At 39.1% G+C, this 18,775-nt stretch overlaps 1 protein-coding gene across 1 annotated transcript; it reads right to left on the bottom strand.

The window, feature by feature from the left end:
• Positions 1-1,002: 1,002 nt before the first annotated feature.
• si:dkey-9i23.8 (beta-1 adrenergic receptor) lies at positions 1,003-17,457 on the bottom strand. The gene is made up of 7 exons (XM_040144855.1): positions 17,347-17,457; positions 16,429-16,492; positions 16,191-16,316; positions 5,351-5,489; positions 3,387-3,551; positions 1,322-1,406; positions 1,003-1,212 (listed from the first exon to the last, which is right to left on the bottom strand). The coding sequence occupies exons 1-7, from the start codon at positions 17,455-17,457 to the stop codon at positions 1,003-1,005; spliced, it is 900 nt and encodes a 299-aa protein (XP_040000789.1).
• Positions 17,458-18,775: the final 1,318 nt, after the last annotated feature.

The raw sequence follows: 18,775 nt of genomic DNA, 5'->3' as shown, positions 1-18,775 counted from the left end.
CAACAAAGTTGAAGTGGAATTGGCTTATGAGCATTATGGAGAGCTACTGTTCGAGTAGCAGGCCGTTTTGCTGGCGATGTCATGTAACTCTCTTGCCTTGCATATATTTACATGGGACTGTACCGGCTGTTGTTGGACAGAGGTGGCAAAGAAACGGAACAGAGCCGGTACATGAGACAAGTGTTCACCTTCCTGGCGGTGCTACGGCCTGGTGCTAAAGCTGCTCGATCACTGTCTTACGCTGTACCAGCTGTTCCAGCGTCTTACCGGACACTTGTGGTCCACAGTGTGCATCCTGCTGCAGTTTGACTTCAGCTTCTGTTCCCTTACAACACTCACAGAGGGCCTAGGGAAAGACCTCAGCACAGCAGAAGTGAGAGACGAGTAGGGCCCAGAAGCAGTCAACTACTTTTGGGCTACATAGTGGTATATAAATAACTGTAAAATATGAATTCAGAATATTGGGAGATTGTCAGCATTTTGTTTTCTAATTATGGATTTAGGTGTTTAAATGTTTACTAAATGTCTGGTGAAAACAACAGTTTAGGTGTGACTATTACCTACGACAAACATACATAAAGGAATCTCTGACATTATGTTGTTCATACAGTCCATATGAATTATGTACTTCAGATTACATAATTGTTTCAGAAACACAGAACATGAAAATATCTCAGGCTGAAAGAAACAGAAAAGCTCTGGTGTCTCCACTGGGTCTTTATGATTTGAATAGACATTGATGACTTCTTATAAAACTTTAGTTGGAACATTTAATGTTGAAAATTGGATCTATCACAAAATGTAGCAAATACAATATATATATATATATATATATATATATATATATATATATATATATATATATATATATATGTATGTATGTATATTTTTACTGTAAGGTTAAAGAGAAAAAAGAAATGACTTGATATCATATTTGGTAAGTGTTCATGAGATGTATCATTGCTGGGTTCTCCTCTTGAAATATATGACCCCCTTACATGTTTACAGCTCATGTTTAGCAATAGCAGTGAGGACAGGCTCTGACAGTGGTTTCCTATGGGTCCACAGCAGGGCCAGGCCTGCCTCCCTGAAGTCCTGGTGGGAGCAGTAGATAAGAGGGTTCAGACCACAGTCCAGGTATGACATCACTGATGACAATGTCCTTAACCAATCAGGTGCTGGCGACAGGTCCAGCCTTCCCAGCAGGATCAGCTGTTTGGTCAATGGAGAGAAAGAAACCAAGATAGTCTATGAGTGGAGAAGTGGCTTTTCCAGTAGCTCATGAGATGTTTCTTTAATAGTGAGTCAGTGCATTTTTCACCTCAGACATAACAAAGGGAGTGTAGCAGAATATGTAGGAGGCCACCAGCAGAGGAGTGACTGCAGACAGATCTGCTTCCTCATCACTGAGACAGGGACGAAACAAGATTGCTTTGTTTACACACACACTCAGCCTGTTTATTACAGCATAGCATTATATAGTAGCTATTACACTACATTTCATATGTATTTCTGTATTAGAACTAAGATGTGATTTCTCACTCATGAGGGGAGAGGGATTGTGGTTAGTGGCTCAGTCGTGGTATCAGCATAGATGGATTACTGAAGGGGCACATGGGGCACAAGCCCACAGAGCCTCTCTATAAATGAAATGTAAATATTTATTGTATTATTATGTATTTATTGAAAGTCATAAGGCTCAGTTAAAAAACCCACAAAATGACCACAAAGAGATTCAAAATTACCACAAAGGCGAAAAACGACCACAATGAGCATGAAAATAGCCAAAAAGAGTTGAAAAATTATGACAAAGATGCACAAAAAGAGCAACAAAGACATGCAAAAAAAACATAAAGAGTTGTGAAAAAACAGCTGGGAGACACAAAATGACCCAAAAAGACTGGAAACAACCAAAAAGAGGCTTGGAACGACCACAAAGAGACACAAAACAAACAAAAAGAGACTCAGAACAACCAAAAAGAGATGCAAAAGGACAACAGGGATACATAAAATTAACCAAAAAAAGGAGATGCAAAATGCCCACAAAGAGGTGCATAAACGATGACAAAGAGATGCAAGACAACTAAAGAGACAGAAAATGACCACAAAGGGGCACAAAATGACCACAGAGACTAAAAACAACCAAAAAGAGATTTAAAGTTACCACAAAGAGATGCAAAATGATCACCAAATGGTCTTGAAACAACCAAAAAGAGACGCAAAATGGCCACAAAGAGATGCAAAGCTACAAAAAACAGATGCAGAAAGAGATGCAAAAGGACAACAGGGATACATAAAATTAACCAAAAAAAAGAGATGCAAAACGCCCAAGCACGGATGCAGAACAACAACCAAAACACTCAAAACGACCACAGAGACATAAAACAACCAAAAACAGATGCAAAATGACCAAAAGAGACTCAAAATGACCACAGGAGATCCAAAACGGGCAACAATAGACCAAAAAGAAATGCAAAACAACCATAGAGATTGAAAAAAACCCAAAAAGAGTCTCTAAATGACCAAAAAGAGACTCAAAATGAGCAGAAGGAGATGCAAGACGACCAAAATGCAAGTCACAACGAACAAAAGCAGACAGAATGACTACCAAGAGACTCAAAACAACCACAAAGAGACACAAAACAACCAAAAACAGACGCAAAATGACCAAAAAGAGATGCAGAATGAGGAAAAATAGACCAAAAAGACACGCAAAACACAAAGAGATGTCAAATGACAACAGGCAGATGCAAAATGACCAAAAAGAGATTCAAAACATCCAAAAACCAACCACAAAGAGATGCGAAGCTACCAAAACTGACACAAAATGACCATCATGAGACTCAAAACGACCACAAAGAGATGCAAGATGACGACAGGGGGACACAAAATGACCAAAAGACTGGAAATGACCACAAAGAGATGCAAAACGACCCCAGGAGATGCAAAATGGGCAAAAATAGACCAAAAAGAAATGCAAAACAACCGAAATGAGACACAAACAAACGCAAAATGGCCACAAAGAGTCGCAAAACGGCCACAAAGAGACACAAACGACCACAAAGATGCAACAAAATCATGTTTATTTGGTAAGTTGTAGGAGGCTTGCGCTGCTTGCATATATAAGACTGAGCCCTTGTTTACCTGAATCTCTGTGGTGAAGGTGGAGAGTGCAAGTTAGCATGACTCATAGAGCCATATTAGCCACATTTATGGGAAATGCACCAGGTTGAAATAAACTGGATTTATCCTTTAACATGAGTCAATTTTAGGTTGCCAGGCATAAACAACATCAATTAATGTATTTTGTAATGACGAAAATATCATCTGAGCAGTTTCCAGCTTATGCTGTGTCACTTGAAATGATATTTTCTCAGGTGGTTCACCTGTTGCAGCTTGAGAAGCAGCTGGTGGCACTCAGCAGAGAGCAGAAGAAGATGAGGAGGAGAGGGAGAAAGATACAGATGGAGAAAGCACAGAGAATGTAGACCAACATGTCTGAGTAACTGCTCTCCCAGAAGACAGCACACAGCATCTCTGCACTGTCATACCTGGAGGAGAAAGAACTTGATGGAAATGAACAGAGTAGAAAGAACTCATAAATTTAAATTTTCCAGTTTTTTTCATTTAAGCCCTCACTGGTATTCTCTGGATACAAGTTATAGGGTGGAACGTTGTAATTTCTAGTTTGACCTCATTCTGGCACTGTATTTATTATTTACTATGAATAAATACAGACAAAATGACAAAGAGGTCTGTTTTTAATAGCTTCTTGTCACAGTAACATATGGTGCAGCTCCTGGTTGTCAGGTTCATTGTATAGCAGCAGGGTTTTTTTTATACTGGAGGGTTTTGATGACAGCAGCTCTGCAAGAAGATGTACCTGAGGCTACTGATGATGAATTAAATTTTTCTGCCATTCACAAATTAGATCACTTAAAAGCAGACATGGAGCATGAGAATGAGGAAGCCATTCAGAGATGGTAAAGGGTAAATGGACTGCACTTATATAGCACTTTACACTACATGCCACATTCACCTATTCATACAACACTTTTCTTTCTAAACATACAGTGCTTTTTCCACCACTCACACATTGATGATACATCGGGGGGAATTAGGAGTTCAATATCTTGCCCAAGGATGCTTCAACATGTAGACTGGAGCAGTTGGGAATCAAACCACTGACTTTAAGATCAGTGGACCTCTCTACCTCCTGATCCACAGCTACCCAGAGCCATTCCCTAGATAACAACTGGCTCTTGTGAAAAGTTTAACAAGATTTGTGGACCATTTTTAAGTGGTCTGTACAAGGACGTGGGCTCCTAACAAGGATAGATCACTGTCTCTCACCTTACTCTGTAAAGACTGTGACTATTATAGGCAACTGCATTAAGTTGAGCACTGGCTTTTCATTTGTTGATTTTGGATTTTGTTTTACTGTTTTGCCTTCTTTTTGTGGCCAGGTTTGGTGGGGAGATCTAAAACCTTGTACCATGAAGCCAGATTAAAGGGCTAGCCAGCTCTCTTTGGTCATAATTTAGGTTTTCTTGTGTCAGGATGCTGGCTTACTTTTGACCAGGGTATATTACCATGGTAACTGGGGTAGATCACCATGGTAACCTGTGCTGCACCGCTAACCTGCTCCAGGGCAAGTTAAAGTTGGAGGATGAGATAAAAACCTGTAAACAGCCCAACTACCTACCAATCAGATCACTGGAAAAACTGAGTCATCATTCCTACAGGATCCTGACAGAGTTTACAATAAAGTGACAAATAATAAAGAGTAGTAGATATATTTATAGATCAGTAGAATCATTTTACTGTTGCAGGGTTTCCATGTGTCACTCTGGTTTTAAGACAGAGCCTCTATCACACTGAATTACTACATAATGGCGATTATAGATTCAGTGTAATAAAGCTTTTTTGATTCCCAACAGTGTCAGTGTAACATGAGGAGACTTTGTGATGATAATTGGAATTAAAACTAAAAGCTATGTTGTCTGTATAAAAAAAATGATCCACACCCTGTTAAATATTTCGCAGGATTATAAATACAAAATTTCACTGAGACTGACCTCATCAGACATGAACTACTTTTTTCCTCCTCTCTGCTCTAGACTCTAGAAACAGTCTGACATAGAAAGAAAAAAAAACCCACTCTACTAAAGACCCTTATATTTAAACCTTATAAGTATCTTCATTTTATCTCATATTAATTACATTTGTGATTCTGATGATGGTGTTTGTTATTAACACCTCTTCCTCTGTCACATGAATATGCTCATTAAAAAAATAAAATAAAAGGACATGTGGGGCACTAACAGAAAGCATTAAGTAAACTACATACCTGATCCAGGCATTGATGACAGGGACGCTCCCAAACACCACCCCTGTCACCCAAGAAGCCGAACAAGCTGTCACCATGACAACAAAGAGAGCTCTTCCTGTGGAGGCCCTGCCAATCAGCCGTTGCACACAGAGGATAGCTATAAAGGAGAATAGAAACCCGACTGCATCAAAGCAATCATGAGACTTTTGTCTACTACAATGTGTACTATGGTACCAATTCTGCATTGCTTACATGGCTACTACTGCAGTACCGGTGATAGAAAGTAACTAAGTACACTAATCAAATACTGTACTCAAGTATAATTTAGAGGTACTTGAAGTTTACTTGAGTGTTTCCATTTTCTGCCACTTTGTACTTCTACCCCACTACATTTCAGAGGGAAATACTGAACTATTCCCTGCAGTACATTTACTCAACAGATTTAGTTACTGGGAAATTAGTTGATTAAGATTTTACACACAGTTAAAAACATACGATCGATGTATAAAATATCAGTATCAGAATCTGTTTTTACTAGCCAAGTACGCAAGGGTACAAAGAATATGACTGCTCCACAAATTGGTGTGTCCTTCAGAAATGTAAGAGGGAGAAATAATAAAAACTATAATAAATAATAAATAATAATATATAAAGTTTTAATTTATTTACAGATAGTTATGATGGTTGTGAAATGGGATATTAAGAATTGAAATAAAATATGGACTGTGCTATGGAGAGAGAAGTGAGGTATATGAAATATTGAAAGTGCAAAAATTTGATGCGATGTAAATGTGCAACCAGTAATCAAATTGTACAACAGTGGAGGTGGAAAGCAATGTTAAATGTAAACTCCAGTTAGATGAAATATGTGAAAGTGACAAGTGCAAGGGAGAGGGATTCATAGCTGATGATCTTCTTGGCTGAGCGAATGACCCGCTGCAGCCTTTGAATGTCCTGTTTGGTTGCTGCACTGTACCAGACAGTGATGGATGATGTGAGAATGGACTCGACGATGGTAGTATAATACTGGAACAATAGTGCCTGTGGCAGACTCATGCTGTTGGACAGGATGTGGGACAGGATGAGTGTTTTGAAAACCTTCAAGGCGACAGGGGTCAGAGCAAGGGGTTGTGAAGTCTTTGAGCTCTGTTATCCTCTGTTTTTTGGGGACAGGGACTATGGTGGAGGATTTGAAACAGGCAGAGGCCATGCAGAGTGGCAGTGACCGGTTGAAGATGTCTGTGTATGGGGGGTAGCAGAGGATCATGTTGGGTTCCACTCCTGTCAGCCAAGAACAGAAATCTGAGGCTGCAGTGGACATGGACGGTTGAAGACTGGAAAAACGTATCCTCGTCTGACGAATCTGGATTTCTGCTGAGGCATGTAAATGGTGGGGTCATTTCTCGTCAACTGCATGAATCCATGGACCCAACCTGCCTTGTGCCATGTTGCCTACCATTTGCATCCCTTTATGGCTACAATTTTCCATCTTCTAATGGCTACTTCCAGCATGAGAATGCTCCATGTCACAAAGCAAAATCATCTCAAACTGGTTTCATGAACATGACGAGTTCAGTGTACTTCACTGACCTCCCAGCATGAATATGCAGCTGACAAATCTGCAGAAATGATGCAATAATGTTAACATGGACCAGTATGTCAAAAGAATATTTCCAACATCTTGTGGAATCCATGTCACAAAGAACTGTAGCTGTTTTAAGAGCAAAGGGAGGCCCTGCCCAGAATTAATGTGGTGTTCCTGATAAAGTGCTTGGCATGTGTATATTGCTACAAATATTCAACATTATAGAAATTATTTAAAACAAGTTTTACATTCACCAGCTACAACATTAAAATGCTGTTATTACTACAATATATCAATAACCATAAGCTAATACGTCAATATACAGTGTTCTGTAGTGTTTTCTATAATCTCCATAGAGAGAGGATGTCAGTGTAAATCTGTTATAGTAGGACAGTCTGGGACACTGTTTAATAACCTCAGCATTAAAAACATACTTAAGTTTCACTCTCTCTAAATGCCTTAAGTGTTATAATTGAGCACAATGGGGTAGTTTTGATAGCTGTTATTCCAGGAGCAAACATCTAGATTTATAGATGAAACCTAGTAATCAAAATACCTGGATCTGCGGTCTCTGGACTTCATTTACTTTCACTTAATTTCTGAGTGTAGATCATTGTTTTTCATTATAGACTTTCTTTTGTTAAACCTACTGACTCATTGACTGCTACATGATTTGAATAGAACAGCCATTCTCAACCAGTGGGCTGCAACCCACTCGTGGACCACAGATCACCATCTAGTGGGCCGCTGTGAAAGAAAAGTTGGTTTATCATTTATTCACTTTTGGTGATGCCCCTTCTAAGGTTATCTCTAAGGGACCCTAAACAAATGTTTTTGAGTTTAGGGGGGCCTGCATATGGAGCAACCTGCAGTTTTACCATAAATGGAAATAGGCCAAACTATGCTTATCTCATAATCAGTTTATGACCAATGCATGGACAGCATGTGAACATTATATATTTCTATCCTATTGGATGATGTGTTTGGGTAGAGGTTAAGATAATCAATTGGAACTAAATTCTTTGTCTTGAGAAACACTATAAAAGATTATTGGAAGACTTTTTTCTATTGAGACTTTCCTTTGACTTCTTGTTTGTTTGTTCTCCTATATTATAACTTACAATATATTTGTCTTTAACCTTATCAGTGTCTTGGTGCATTTAATTGTGTTCAGATTCCTTTGTAGATAATCTTCAACAACATTTTGAAGGTTCCACCAAGATTATTATCCCGTGGCTGTCTTCTGGAAGAACATCATTCCCTGGCCAGTACTTTTGGTGAGAGTCCTCAAACCTCAAAAGGGTTTTTTTTCAGAGATGCCCAGTGGTCTCCTTCCAGAAAGTGAAGCACAGTAAATTACTGACTTTTTTAAATATACATATAATGCTTAGTGGGGTAAAGAGAATTAATTGGCATTTATTGTTTGTGTGAATATTTTTTTTTAATCTTTCTTAAATTTATAGATTTAGGTTTAAAACACACAGTGATTGTGGTTGAAGTTTTATTGTTTGTAGATTCCAAGCTTGGAACAGGGAATTCCTTTAGGGAATTTTCCTTAAAAAGGTAGAAAAACTTGGGGTTCTCTGGCCTTAAAGTGTACGGAAAATAGGGGGAAGTGGCCTCCTGCCTATATGGGTCCCTTCGGTGAGGCCGATAAAGCGTACATTAAATAGGGGGAAGAGGGATTCCCGCCTAGAGATACGTATCCATTGGATGCTAGGGCAGATTCTCAGGGCTGGAAACGCTAATGGCTATTTGTTGTTGGGTTGACCAGTGCTGGTCGCCATTACGGAAATGTATGACCTGGTGAGTGTCTGTGTTTGTGGTCTGCCTGTATGTCCGGGTGTGAGTCTTATGTGTGCATCTGACTGAGATCTGACTGTGTGTGTGTGTGTGTGTGTGTGTGTGTGTGTGTGTGTGTGTGTGTGTGTGTGTGTGTGTGTGTGTGTGTGTGTGTGTGTGTGTGTGTGTGTGTGTGTGTGTGTGTGTGTGCATGCGCTGAGAGATTGATGATTGTCGTGTGTTTTTGGGAATGGGTGAATAGATTATTAAAATTGTGTGTAACTGTTTGCCTTGAAGGTTTGTGCTGAAGACCAGTAATGTAGAGGCTTTTGTTGCTAAAGATAAGTCGGTGTCTCTTGGTAAGCAGAGTTGAGACGCTTCACAAATAGAAAAATAGCTTTACAGTGCTTTGTGTGGTTGCCTTGGTTAACTGCGTTTGATTTGATTCCTTTTTTTCCATGTCTGTGGTGTTGAAATCAACTCCTCATTTAAAGAGTGCTTACATTATTTGAGTTTAATGATCCCTTTTTTTTATCATTTTTGAGGGAAAAACAAAATAAAATAATGATTTTTATACTGTTTTCGATTTATTCAATGACTAAATTTTAATTTTGTTTTTGTCATTTTTACTTTAGAAACTTTTTCTTGGTTTTTCCACTTTCCTTTTTCCCCTTCTACCTTTTCTTTTTATTGAGAATAGAATAATCAGTCTGTTTATGTTTTGGGAGCATTAAATAATAATAATAATAATAGTAATAAATAAAGCCGATTATACCTTTTATCTAACAGGATCGCCATGGGTTTCTACCACACTTCTTCCTAATCCTGATCTGGTCTATTATGTGGATGGATCAGCCTAAAGAGTAGACGGAGTTGGAGCTGTTGGGTATGCTTTTGTCACTGATAATAACGTTGTGGAATCTGCAAGACTCCCAACTCATCTTTCTGCTCAAGAGCCTCAATTATTTGCTCTAACAAGGGCATGTACTCTTGCAGCTGGAAAATCACTTAAAATCTACACTGACAGTAGGTATGCATTTGGAGTTGTACATGACTTTGGGACACTAGGGAAAAATAGAGGATTCCTTACATCACAAGGAACATCCATTCAACATCATCAGCTTGTCAACAACTTTCTTGAAGCCATTCTACATCTATCTCATGTGGCTGTTTGTAAGTGTCAAGCAAATGTAAAGGTTGCAGACACTGTGTTGAAAGGAAACTCTTTTGCCAATTCAGTGGCTACATCTGCTGTTATATCATCTCAGTCACATTCACTTCACATGTATTTTGATTCTGCTGTAGCTCGAACTTCTTTTGACCCACACGTCTATTAAAGACATTCAATCAATGGCAAGTCCTGCAGAAAAATCTGCATGGAAGAAAAATGGTCATTGTGATTCAGAATGTGTCTGGAGAGGCCCAAGGAGTAAGCCTTGGTTACCTAAGCAACTCTTCCTTACATGGCTTAGCTCTCACATGGATTAGACCATGTTTAGAAAGGAGGTATGATTGATTTCATTACTCAGAACTGGGATTCCATTGGTTTCAGTACAGTGGCTGAAAACTTTTGTAAGAGATGTCTGGTGTGTGCTCAACATAATATTGATAAGTCACACAACATATCACAATCAGCATTTCCTATTCTTACCAGTCCATTTCAGCATCTGATGATGGAAGTTATTGAGCTAACTCAAGCTAGAGGATATAGTTACTGCTTAGTTGTTGTAGATATGTTCTCTAAGTGGATAGAGGCCTTCCCTTGTAGACAGGCAGATGCAAAATCAACTGCTAAATATTTGTTACAGGAAATTCTTCCAAAAAAGGGAATTCCAGAAAAATTGTCATCTGATAATGGGTCCCATTTTGTCAATAATACAAAATGCCTACTGATCAGATTCTTGTAGATGAGGCCATAGTGGACTACTGTAGGCTGTTAATCCGTATTGTGAGTTCTATGTCTACAGCCCATCCTTTCCAGCCTGGAGACTGGGTTCTGGTGAAAGATTTGAGAAAGTGACATTGGCACTCACCACATTGGAGAGGTCCATACCAGGTCCTGCTCACTACACCAACAGCAGTTAAAGGGAATGAGAGGACACTGTGGTTCCTTGCATCACATTGTAAAAAGGCACCAATACCGTAATAAGGTAGTGGCCAAAATGGAGCCGCTGATCTTGGCCATGTTGGTATGTCTCTTACCATCTGTTTGAGGGTCATCAACCTCCAATGTTACCCAGAAAGTAAATATGACTGAGTTATTGGAGCCAACACAGACAGAAAACACTTCTCTAATAGAATATTTTGACAGAATCAAAAGACTTGCATTACCAGAAACAATGCTAAATGAAGATGTGAAGGAGCAAGAAGACGTTGATTATTTGCGACGAAATAAGAGTGACCACACTAGCCCTACATGTAGATAGTTTATCTTATACTATGTGGGGTTTTGCAAATGCAACTACAAAGGGTTCTATGCTTATCAGAGATACTTTGAAATGTCACAGAATGACTTTGTTGAAGCATCAGCAAGCTTTAGACTTTTTGTTAGCCAGGACTGGGGGTTTATGTGCAACATTAAATTTAACCGGTCGATCATGTATGACTTTGATTCCAGATGCCACAGATAAGTTAACATGTTATTTCTGCTTTAAACCATTTCCAACTCTGTTTTGCAGGACAGATCCGGTCCTACTGACTCTTATTACAGCTCGTTAACTAATATTTTTGGATTATGGGGAGCAAGCATTTTACAGCTAATCCTGCCTGTTATTGGGATCATACTGTTGTTTTTCTTGATCATTATGTGTTTTCTGATTTGTGCTAAAGCCTTGATATGTAAACATTTTAACTCCTCATTAACTGCTGTAGCATTTCAGCCTGTTGTGAAACTTAGTGATAAATGTGGGAATATTGATGATGAACTGCAAGTTTACTTGGATGAGGACATCTAAGGTTTAAGTTACTGGAAGTGTTTTATCATCATGGGACAAATAGACTATTGCAATGTGAAGTTAAATCAATGTTACTATGCATTACAACTGAATTTACTGTAGCATTATGATGACATTATGTGTATCTGTGTCTTTATTCTTTAAATGTTTTAAAATTTACTGATTTGGAGTGACTTAGATTGAAAAGCTGAAGCTGTGGGACTTTTTCCTCATATAAGATCATAGAAGTCTCATCGCTCAGTCAGGGTAGATAGGTATAACTTGGCTTTTACTCCTCTCCCGCCAATTAAGAAAGAGATGTTTTCCAGGTTATGCAACTGTGATACTAGACCTCCTTCAAGATGATATCCATGTGTTATGGTCATCTTTATTTTGCTCGAGTGTGTTCCTCAGCAGTATGATGGACTCTGGTATTATGGGTAGAGAAGTGTTTTGATGAATGATATAATTCAACGGTCAAATGCTTATGGTTTGTTTTGTTATTTGTAGTAATTGAGTTTGATGTGTGTATTTACTCTCTTGATCATGTTATGATGATTAGAAATATATATATATATATATATATATATATATATATATATATATATATATATATCACAGGGAGTTATTTTATGTGTTTTGGATTTTTCTCCTCTTGTATTATGAAAGTGAACTTTCTTATTATCAAGTGTCTTTCACCCTTTTTTGGGGGGGGCTGTATTGAAGTCCTACTCCACGTATTAAGTTTGATAAATGATAAAAAGGGGGGTGATGTGAAAGAAAAGTTGGTTTGTTACTTTTAGTGATGCTGCTATAGAATTTTCAAGTTTCTCTAAGGGGCCCTAAACAGATGTTTAGAGGGGCCTACATATGGAGCAGCCTGCAGTTTTATCATAAATGGAAATAAGCCAAGCTATGCTTGTCTCATATTCAGTTTATGACCAATGCAGGGCAGCACGTGAACATTATATATGATTCAATCCTATTGGAGGATGTGTAGAAGTAAAGATAAACAATTGGAAGTTCTTTGTCTTAAGAAACACTATAAAAGATTATTGTAAGAGTTTTTCTATTGAGACTCTCCTTTGACTTCTTGTTTGTTTGTCTCCTATATTGTAACTTACAATACATTTCACTTTAACTCTATCAGTGTCTTGGTGTGTTTATATGTGTTCAGAGTCCTTTGTAGATAATCTTCCACAACACCACGGTGTCAGTGGTACTGCCAAATGGTCAGATTAAATAACAAATTTTTTTTTGGTAATTTACAAAGCTAGTTATTTTTGTTATTTAAATGTGCTCAAGAATTCAAATAAACAAAAAAATGTCAAATTAAAAAGCATAATTTCAATGACCAGTTACCTTGGAATCACCATGCCAATCATGACAGATCATTAGGTAGAGACTAATCTGTTCTGACACTGTTAGTTAGCTAACATTCCCTTGAATAATGTAACACAAAAGCTCCAAAGCATGTGGTGAGGAAATATGACCATGAGTCCCCAAAAAATGTGGATTTATAATGAGAGGCAGGATGCTGAGTCGAAAGCAAAGTGTGTCTAATGTGGTGAAATCCTGTCAAATGAGGCACTAAAACCATTGAAGCTCCAGAAACACTTAAACACAAAGCACCCAGGATGTGTTGGGAAGCCAGAAGAATATTTCCTAAAGAAAAAGGGACAGGCTTCCAGCACAAGAAAGTGATGACAACATTAACAACTCAGTCAAAAACGCTAGCTATATGGTTGCTACTCATGTAGCTGTTAGCTCAGGAGCTTAATTTGCCTAGCACTGTGTATATGTGCCGAGAGTTACTAGGGGAGACAGCTGCAACCAAAATTCAGTCAATACCACTCTCCAATGACACCGTAAGCAGAGTTGTTGACGAGAGTTATGACATCGAATGCCAACTTTTGAAAAGAATAAAGGCAAATACAGCTGCATGGGTCAACTGACGTTAGCAATGCTGCTTTATGTTTATTTTTGTAAGATACTGCAGGGACAGTAATCATCGCAAGGATCTACTGTTTTGCAAAGAGCTTCCCACCAGAACAATGGCAGATAATTTAATGCATTGCCTTGATGATTACTTCACCGAAAAAAGGTCTTGGTTGGAATTACTGTACAGGTGTTTGCACAGACGGTGCTACATCAATGACAGGAATATATCGTGGTCTTCCCAAATAGATCAAAGAGAGGGCGCCAGACGCCAAATGGACAAACTGTTTCATACATATGGAAAGTCAGGCAACTAAGCAGATGTCATCAGAACTGCATGAAGTCATGAATGTGGCTGTGAAAACTGTTATTAAGAAAAATAACTATATTAAGAAAAATGCACTCAACTCAAGGTGTTTTGCTGCTCTTTGTGAAAGACTTGATGCAGATCATGTGCAACTCTTGTAAGACAGTGAAGTAAGGTGGCTTTCTAAAGGATATCTGCTTGTCTTTTTGAACTGAAAAAAGAAGTGCACATATTTCTCGCAAAGCAATGCTCTTGCTGAGCATTACACTGATGGTAACTTTTGTGCAAAACTGGCCTACTTAGCAGATATATTTGACCAGTTAAATCTGCTCAATATCCGCAAGGCTGAAATAGCACAGTGTTTTTGGTTTCAGACAAAACTGAGGGCTTCAAGAAAAAAAATGTATTCTTTGGAACAGAAGAGGGACGATTAGAAATGTTTTTCCTCCTAAGTGAAATTTTGCTGATGTTTGTACGGGACTCACTGGGAGCTGGTGTTTGCACTGGAGCTCGTGTTTAGATTCACTGGGAGCTGATGTTCGTAGTGGAGCTGTTATTACACATTTCAATTACAGATTCTCTGATGATTGTATTACTGCAGTTTGTGAAGAAAAAATTGTCAGAAACACCTTTTCACATTACAGTCCACAACTACAACAACTAAACAACAACCAAAGTAGCTACTGTCTGAGACTGACCATATAACAGAGTCGACATACTAACAAGTATCCACAAAAACAGAACATTAAGAAGTGAGGTAGCTGGTTTTTACTTCTGTTCAGATTGCATCCTATTAAACCCTAATTTTGTTTTTCACATTGCACTTTGTGTAACTATAAGTTAGTAGCTGTAGAGCGTGTGAGATTAGAATTCAAACCAGACAGTGTAACAGCACCAGACATATTTTTAGTGGCTTTCCTTCCTTCATTTGATCTTTGTGTAATAAAGTCCTATAGGTCTGAGCTGATCACACAGACTCTAATTACTTTAATTAAGGTATTAGAATTTCTGATAAAACCATAGCAGAAAATAAAGCTACAACATTATCCTAGCCAGGGCTGACACAAGCCAGGGCTTGATTGACACAAGCTGAGTCACCTGGGTGATGGTGCATGATTGTTGAAAGACCTGAAACACCCAATGACCCCAGGAAACATCACTGATGACGTGTCCAGGTGCATTACAAGATTATGTATGTTGGAAGCTACTAAATAAACTCAGACCAGCCCCCTTCTATCTTAAAAGCCTCCTGCTACTGCTCTGTAAAACTGGACTGGTGTTTGTAATGGATCAGTAGGAGCTGGTGTTTGAGCTCCCTGGAAACTGGTGTTTGGACTCACTGGGAGCTGGTGTTTGTACTGGACTCACTGGGAGCTTGTGTTTGTACTGGACTCACTTGGAAATGGTGTTCATACTGGAGCTGTTGTTTAGACTCACTGGGAGCTGGTGTTTGTATGGGACTCACTGGGAGCTGGTGTTGGGACTCACTGGGAGCTCTTGTTTGTACTGGACTCACTGGGAGCTGGTGTTTGTACTGTACTCACTCGGAGCTGGGGTTTGGAATTGCTGGGAGCTTGTGTGTACTGGACTCACTGCAAGCTGGTGTTTGTAGTGGAGCTGTAGTTTAAACTCACTGGAAGCTGGTGTTTGTATAGGACTCACTGCAAGCTGGTATTTGGACTGGAGCTGGTGTTTGGGCTCACTGGGAGCTGGTGTTTGTAGTGGACTCACTGGGAGCTGTGGTCTTCAACCCACCCTGCTGCTCGGCTGATGCATAGTCATTTGAAGCCTTTGGATTTTTCTGGATTAACAAGTCTTTTCTCTGAGCGTTTCAGCCACAGCTTTAGGTTCTCTTACTTTGTTACTCATGTAAAGTGAGTCAGCAACAGTCTAGTCCAGCAACAGGGGGAATGATATGAGGAAAATGACAGCCCCACAGAAACACAGACCTGGGCTGATCACAACCATGCAGCCACATTTGTCTCTCTGTCTTTCTTTGTCTCTCCCTCCCCATCTCTCTTTTTCACCCTCTCTCTATTTCCCTGACTCTCTCTGATGTTTTATTTCTTTCACATTGAGCCACTGACCAAATCTGTGTAGTGGCCCACCGGGAAAAGTCCCAGTTCTCCTGATGGCTGGTCCATTATTGAGTATAGATTAAAACTAAGTCATGAAACAAAGAATTCAACATAAACTTGGATGAACAGAGCTTGAACAGAAGCCTTAATGTAGGACTGTTACTTTGACTTCCACTGGATGGAGAAAATGATGTAGTGGTCTCTATGAGTGTGTGTGAATAGTGCTGTACAGTACCTATGCTCCCTATGGAGGAGGTGATGAAGGCAAACTTCAGCAGGCTGACGAGCTCACACCACGGTGACCTCTGACCTCCTGTCAGCATGGCCAATAGGGAGCCGGATGTAATGACAAGGGAGCAGCCTTCACAAAACAGTGGCTCATTATCAGAAATCATGACTTCTTGCACTAAGATGTTAAGCACTGTGATGAATGTTTTACAATACTAGAATCAGTGTGTCAGTGTAAGTTGTACCTAAATCTGACAAGGTGAGACTGATGAAAGGAAACCAATAACGACAGCAAAACTGACCCCTGCACTGAAAATGAAAGACAGAAGTAGAAAATGTGCTGAGATCACACAAAAATGAGTTATCACACAAAAAACAAAACATTCAATTCATTTCAACCATAGTCCTTTATTTTCTTCTGTATTTACAGACATAACTAACATGAATAACTCTGTTAAGATTCTCAGTCATCCAGGTCATGGTATTTTTAAGTGCTAGGGCAACTGGACTTGAATGAGTTTCACTTGAATGAGACGTTTCACCTCTAATGCAAAAGGCTTCTTAAGTTTCAACTTCAAGCCCAGTAACACACTGAGGCAAAACCTTGCCACCCTAAGGCAAGAGGCAGCCATAAGCCAAGAAATGTACAATACACAGTTCAATGCAGCGAGGAATGCACAGACCTGTACATTGGGGAAAAAAAACAACCGCTTCACAAACGCGTGGCACATCTGTAGGACAAGGGACACTCATTTCAGGATAACATGAAAACATTTTGGCCAGAGAAGACAGATGGTTTGAAAGAGGCAAAATTGAAGCCATCTACATCAAACTGGAATGACCATCACTAAACACAGGAGGTTGTTTACGTCACCACTCAACAGCCACTTACAGTGTAATCTTGAGATCTCGCCCCAGGCAGTTCACCACGACTCATGTGACCCTAACAACTCACATGTGACCTCAACAACTCTCAAGGTGTTAACAACCCTACAAGAAGTTAAATACTCCCCACGAGTATGTTAGAACTGAAGTAGCCTTTAGGATGAGAGCTAAAAAAATCCTCGAGAACCTCAAGCAAGTCCAGTTGCCTTTGTATAGGACTTGGAAATAGCATGAATAACATTTCACACTAAATATAAGGAACAACTATCCCACCTTACCATTACTTTGACCAGCAGAACAAGACAGTTTCCCACAACTCCCATGACCATCTCAAGTCCCAGCACAGCCACCAGCAGCCACTTCTGTGCCTCTGGCCGCAGACATTCCATGAACAAAGTCCCATTAAACCACTCATTCACTGGAAGGAATTAAATATAGAGCAGAGCAGTTTATTATAAAGCAATTACCTGCAAAAGAGCTGAGAGAGCTCATGTCCACCAAACTAAAGCTAGTATTGCTGACTGAGGTATTATACCAACATGTTCCGTTAGGTTGTGTGACACCAGGAATTGGAATAAGTTACCCTTTGCACAGTAAAATAATAAGTTACCATTTTTTTATATGCAAATATACAGTGACATGAAAAAGTTTCTTCAACCCTGGACAAAATTTGTTAATGTGAATAGTTAAGTGAGTAGAAGATGAACTAATTTCCAAAAGGTGTGAAGTTAAAGATGACACATTTCTTTAATACTTTAAGCAAGAGGGCTACCTGAAAATGTGTTGCTATCTTCTTATAGCCTTTTCCTGCTTTGTGGGCATCAATTATTTTATTTTCAGAATGCTGGGCAGCTGCTTAGAGGAGCCCATAGCTGCTGATTGTTGGGACAAGGTTTGAGGATTCAGAGTATTTATCAAGCTTGGACGTCTGCATCACTTGGCCTTTCCTAATGATGACTGTGAACAAGCCATAGCCCTAACAATCTAATTAAGGTCTGAGACCTCGGTAAAAGTTATTTGAGAGCTCAAATCTCTTGGGGTTTTCAAATGTTTGTAACAAAAATAATACACTAATCTTGCTTAGAATGTTGAAAAGGATGTTTCACCTTTCAGCTCATCTTCTACACACTTATCCACAGTAACAAAAACTTTGATCAGGGGTGCCCAAACTTTTTCATGCCACTGTATACATATATATGACCAACATATATGACCAACATATACATGATTATACAGTTAGAAAATCCAGAGAACCGAGAAAACAGCTAATGGATGACTGTGTTTTAGTTAACACCAATGCAGTATTCTTTTTTTTTTTTTTTTTTACCAGTAACTGAATGTAATGTAAAAAGATAGGATGAGATGGTTAATGCCTAATGATATCCAACCTTTGTCCTTGTCTTACAGACAATATACAGACTTGTCATACAGACAAAGGCAGCTTACTCATGCATAGGGAAGACACAGAGTTAAATATAAAACTCAAACTGACAATATATGATATATGATAGAGAAAACACTACACTTACTTTTACGGTGAGCTGTCAGTTCACAGCCTTCAACAATTGGTACTAGGTGTTTGTAGTGGAGAGCTGAGATGGAAGTGTCATCAAAACCCTTTTCAATTAAAATTCACATGCTCCATTACCTCAGCTAGAATGGCTCTCACGCACGTTGTGTGTATGCGTGTAATTAAGCTTCTACTAG

The sequence above is a fragment of the Xiphias gladius genome, chromosome 15 (genome assembly GCF_016859285.1).
Source record: "Xiphias gladius isolate SHS-SW01 ecotype Sanya breed wild chromosome 15, ASM1685928v1, whole genome shotgun sequence".
Lineage (NCBI taxonomy): Eukaryota > Metazoa > Chordata > Actinopteri > Istiophoriformes > Xiphiidae > Xiphias > Xiphias gladius.
This window is presented reverse-complemented; position numbering and strand designations above follow the sequence as displayed.

Bases quoted from the DNA above. Each gene is read 5' to 3' on its own strand.
- si:dkey-9i23.8 (XM_040144855.1), bottom strand. From the start codon at position 17,457: ATGGAATGTCTGCGGCCAGAGGCACAGAAGTGGCTGCTGGTGGCTGTG. The intron at 16,493-17,346 runs GTAAGGTGGGAT...TTTCATTTTCAG, and splicing joins TTCTGCTGGTCAAAGTAATG to TGCAGGGGTCAGTTTTGCTG. The intron at 1,407-3,386 runs GTGAACCACCTG...TCCCTGTCTCAG, and splicing joins TGCTTCTCAAGCTGCAACAG to TGATGAGGAAGCAGATCTGT.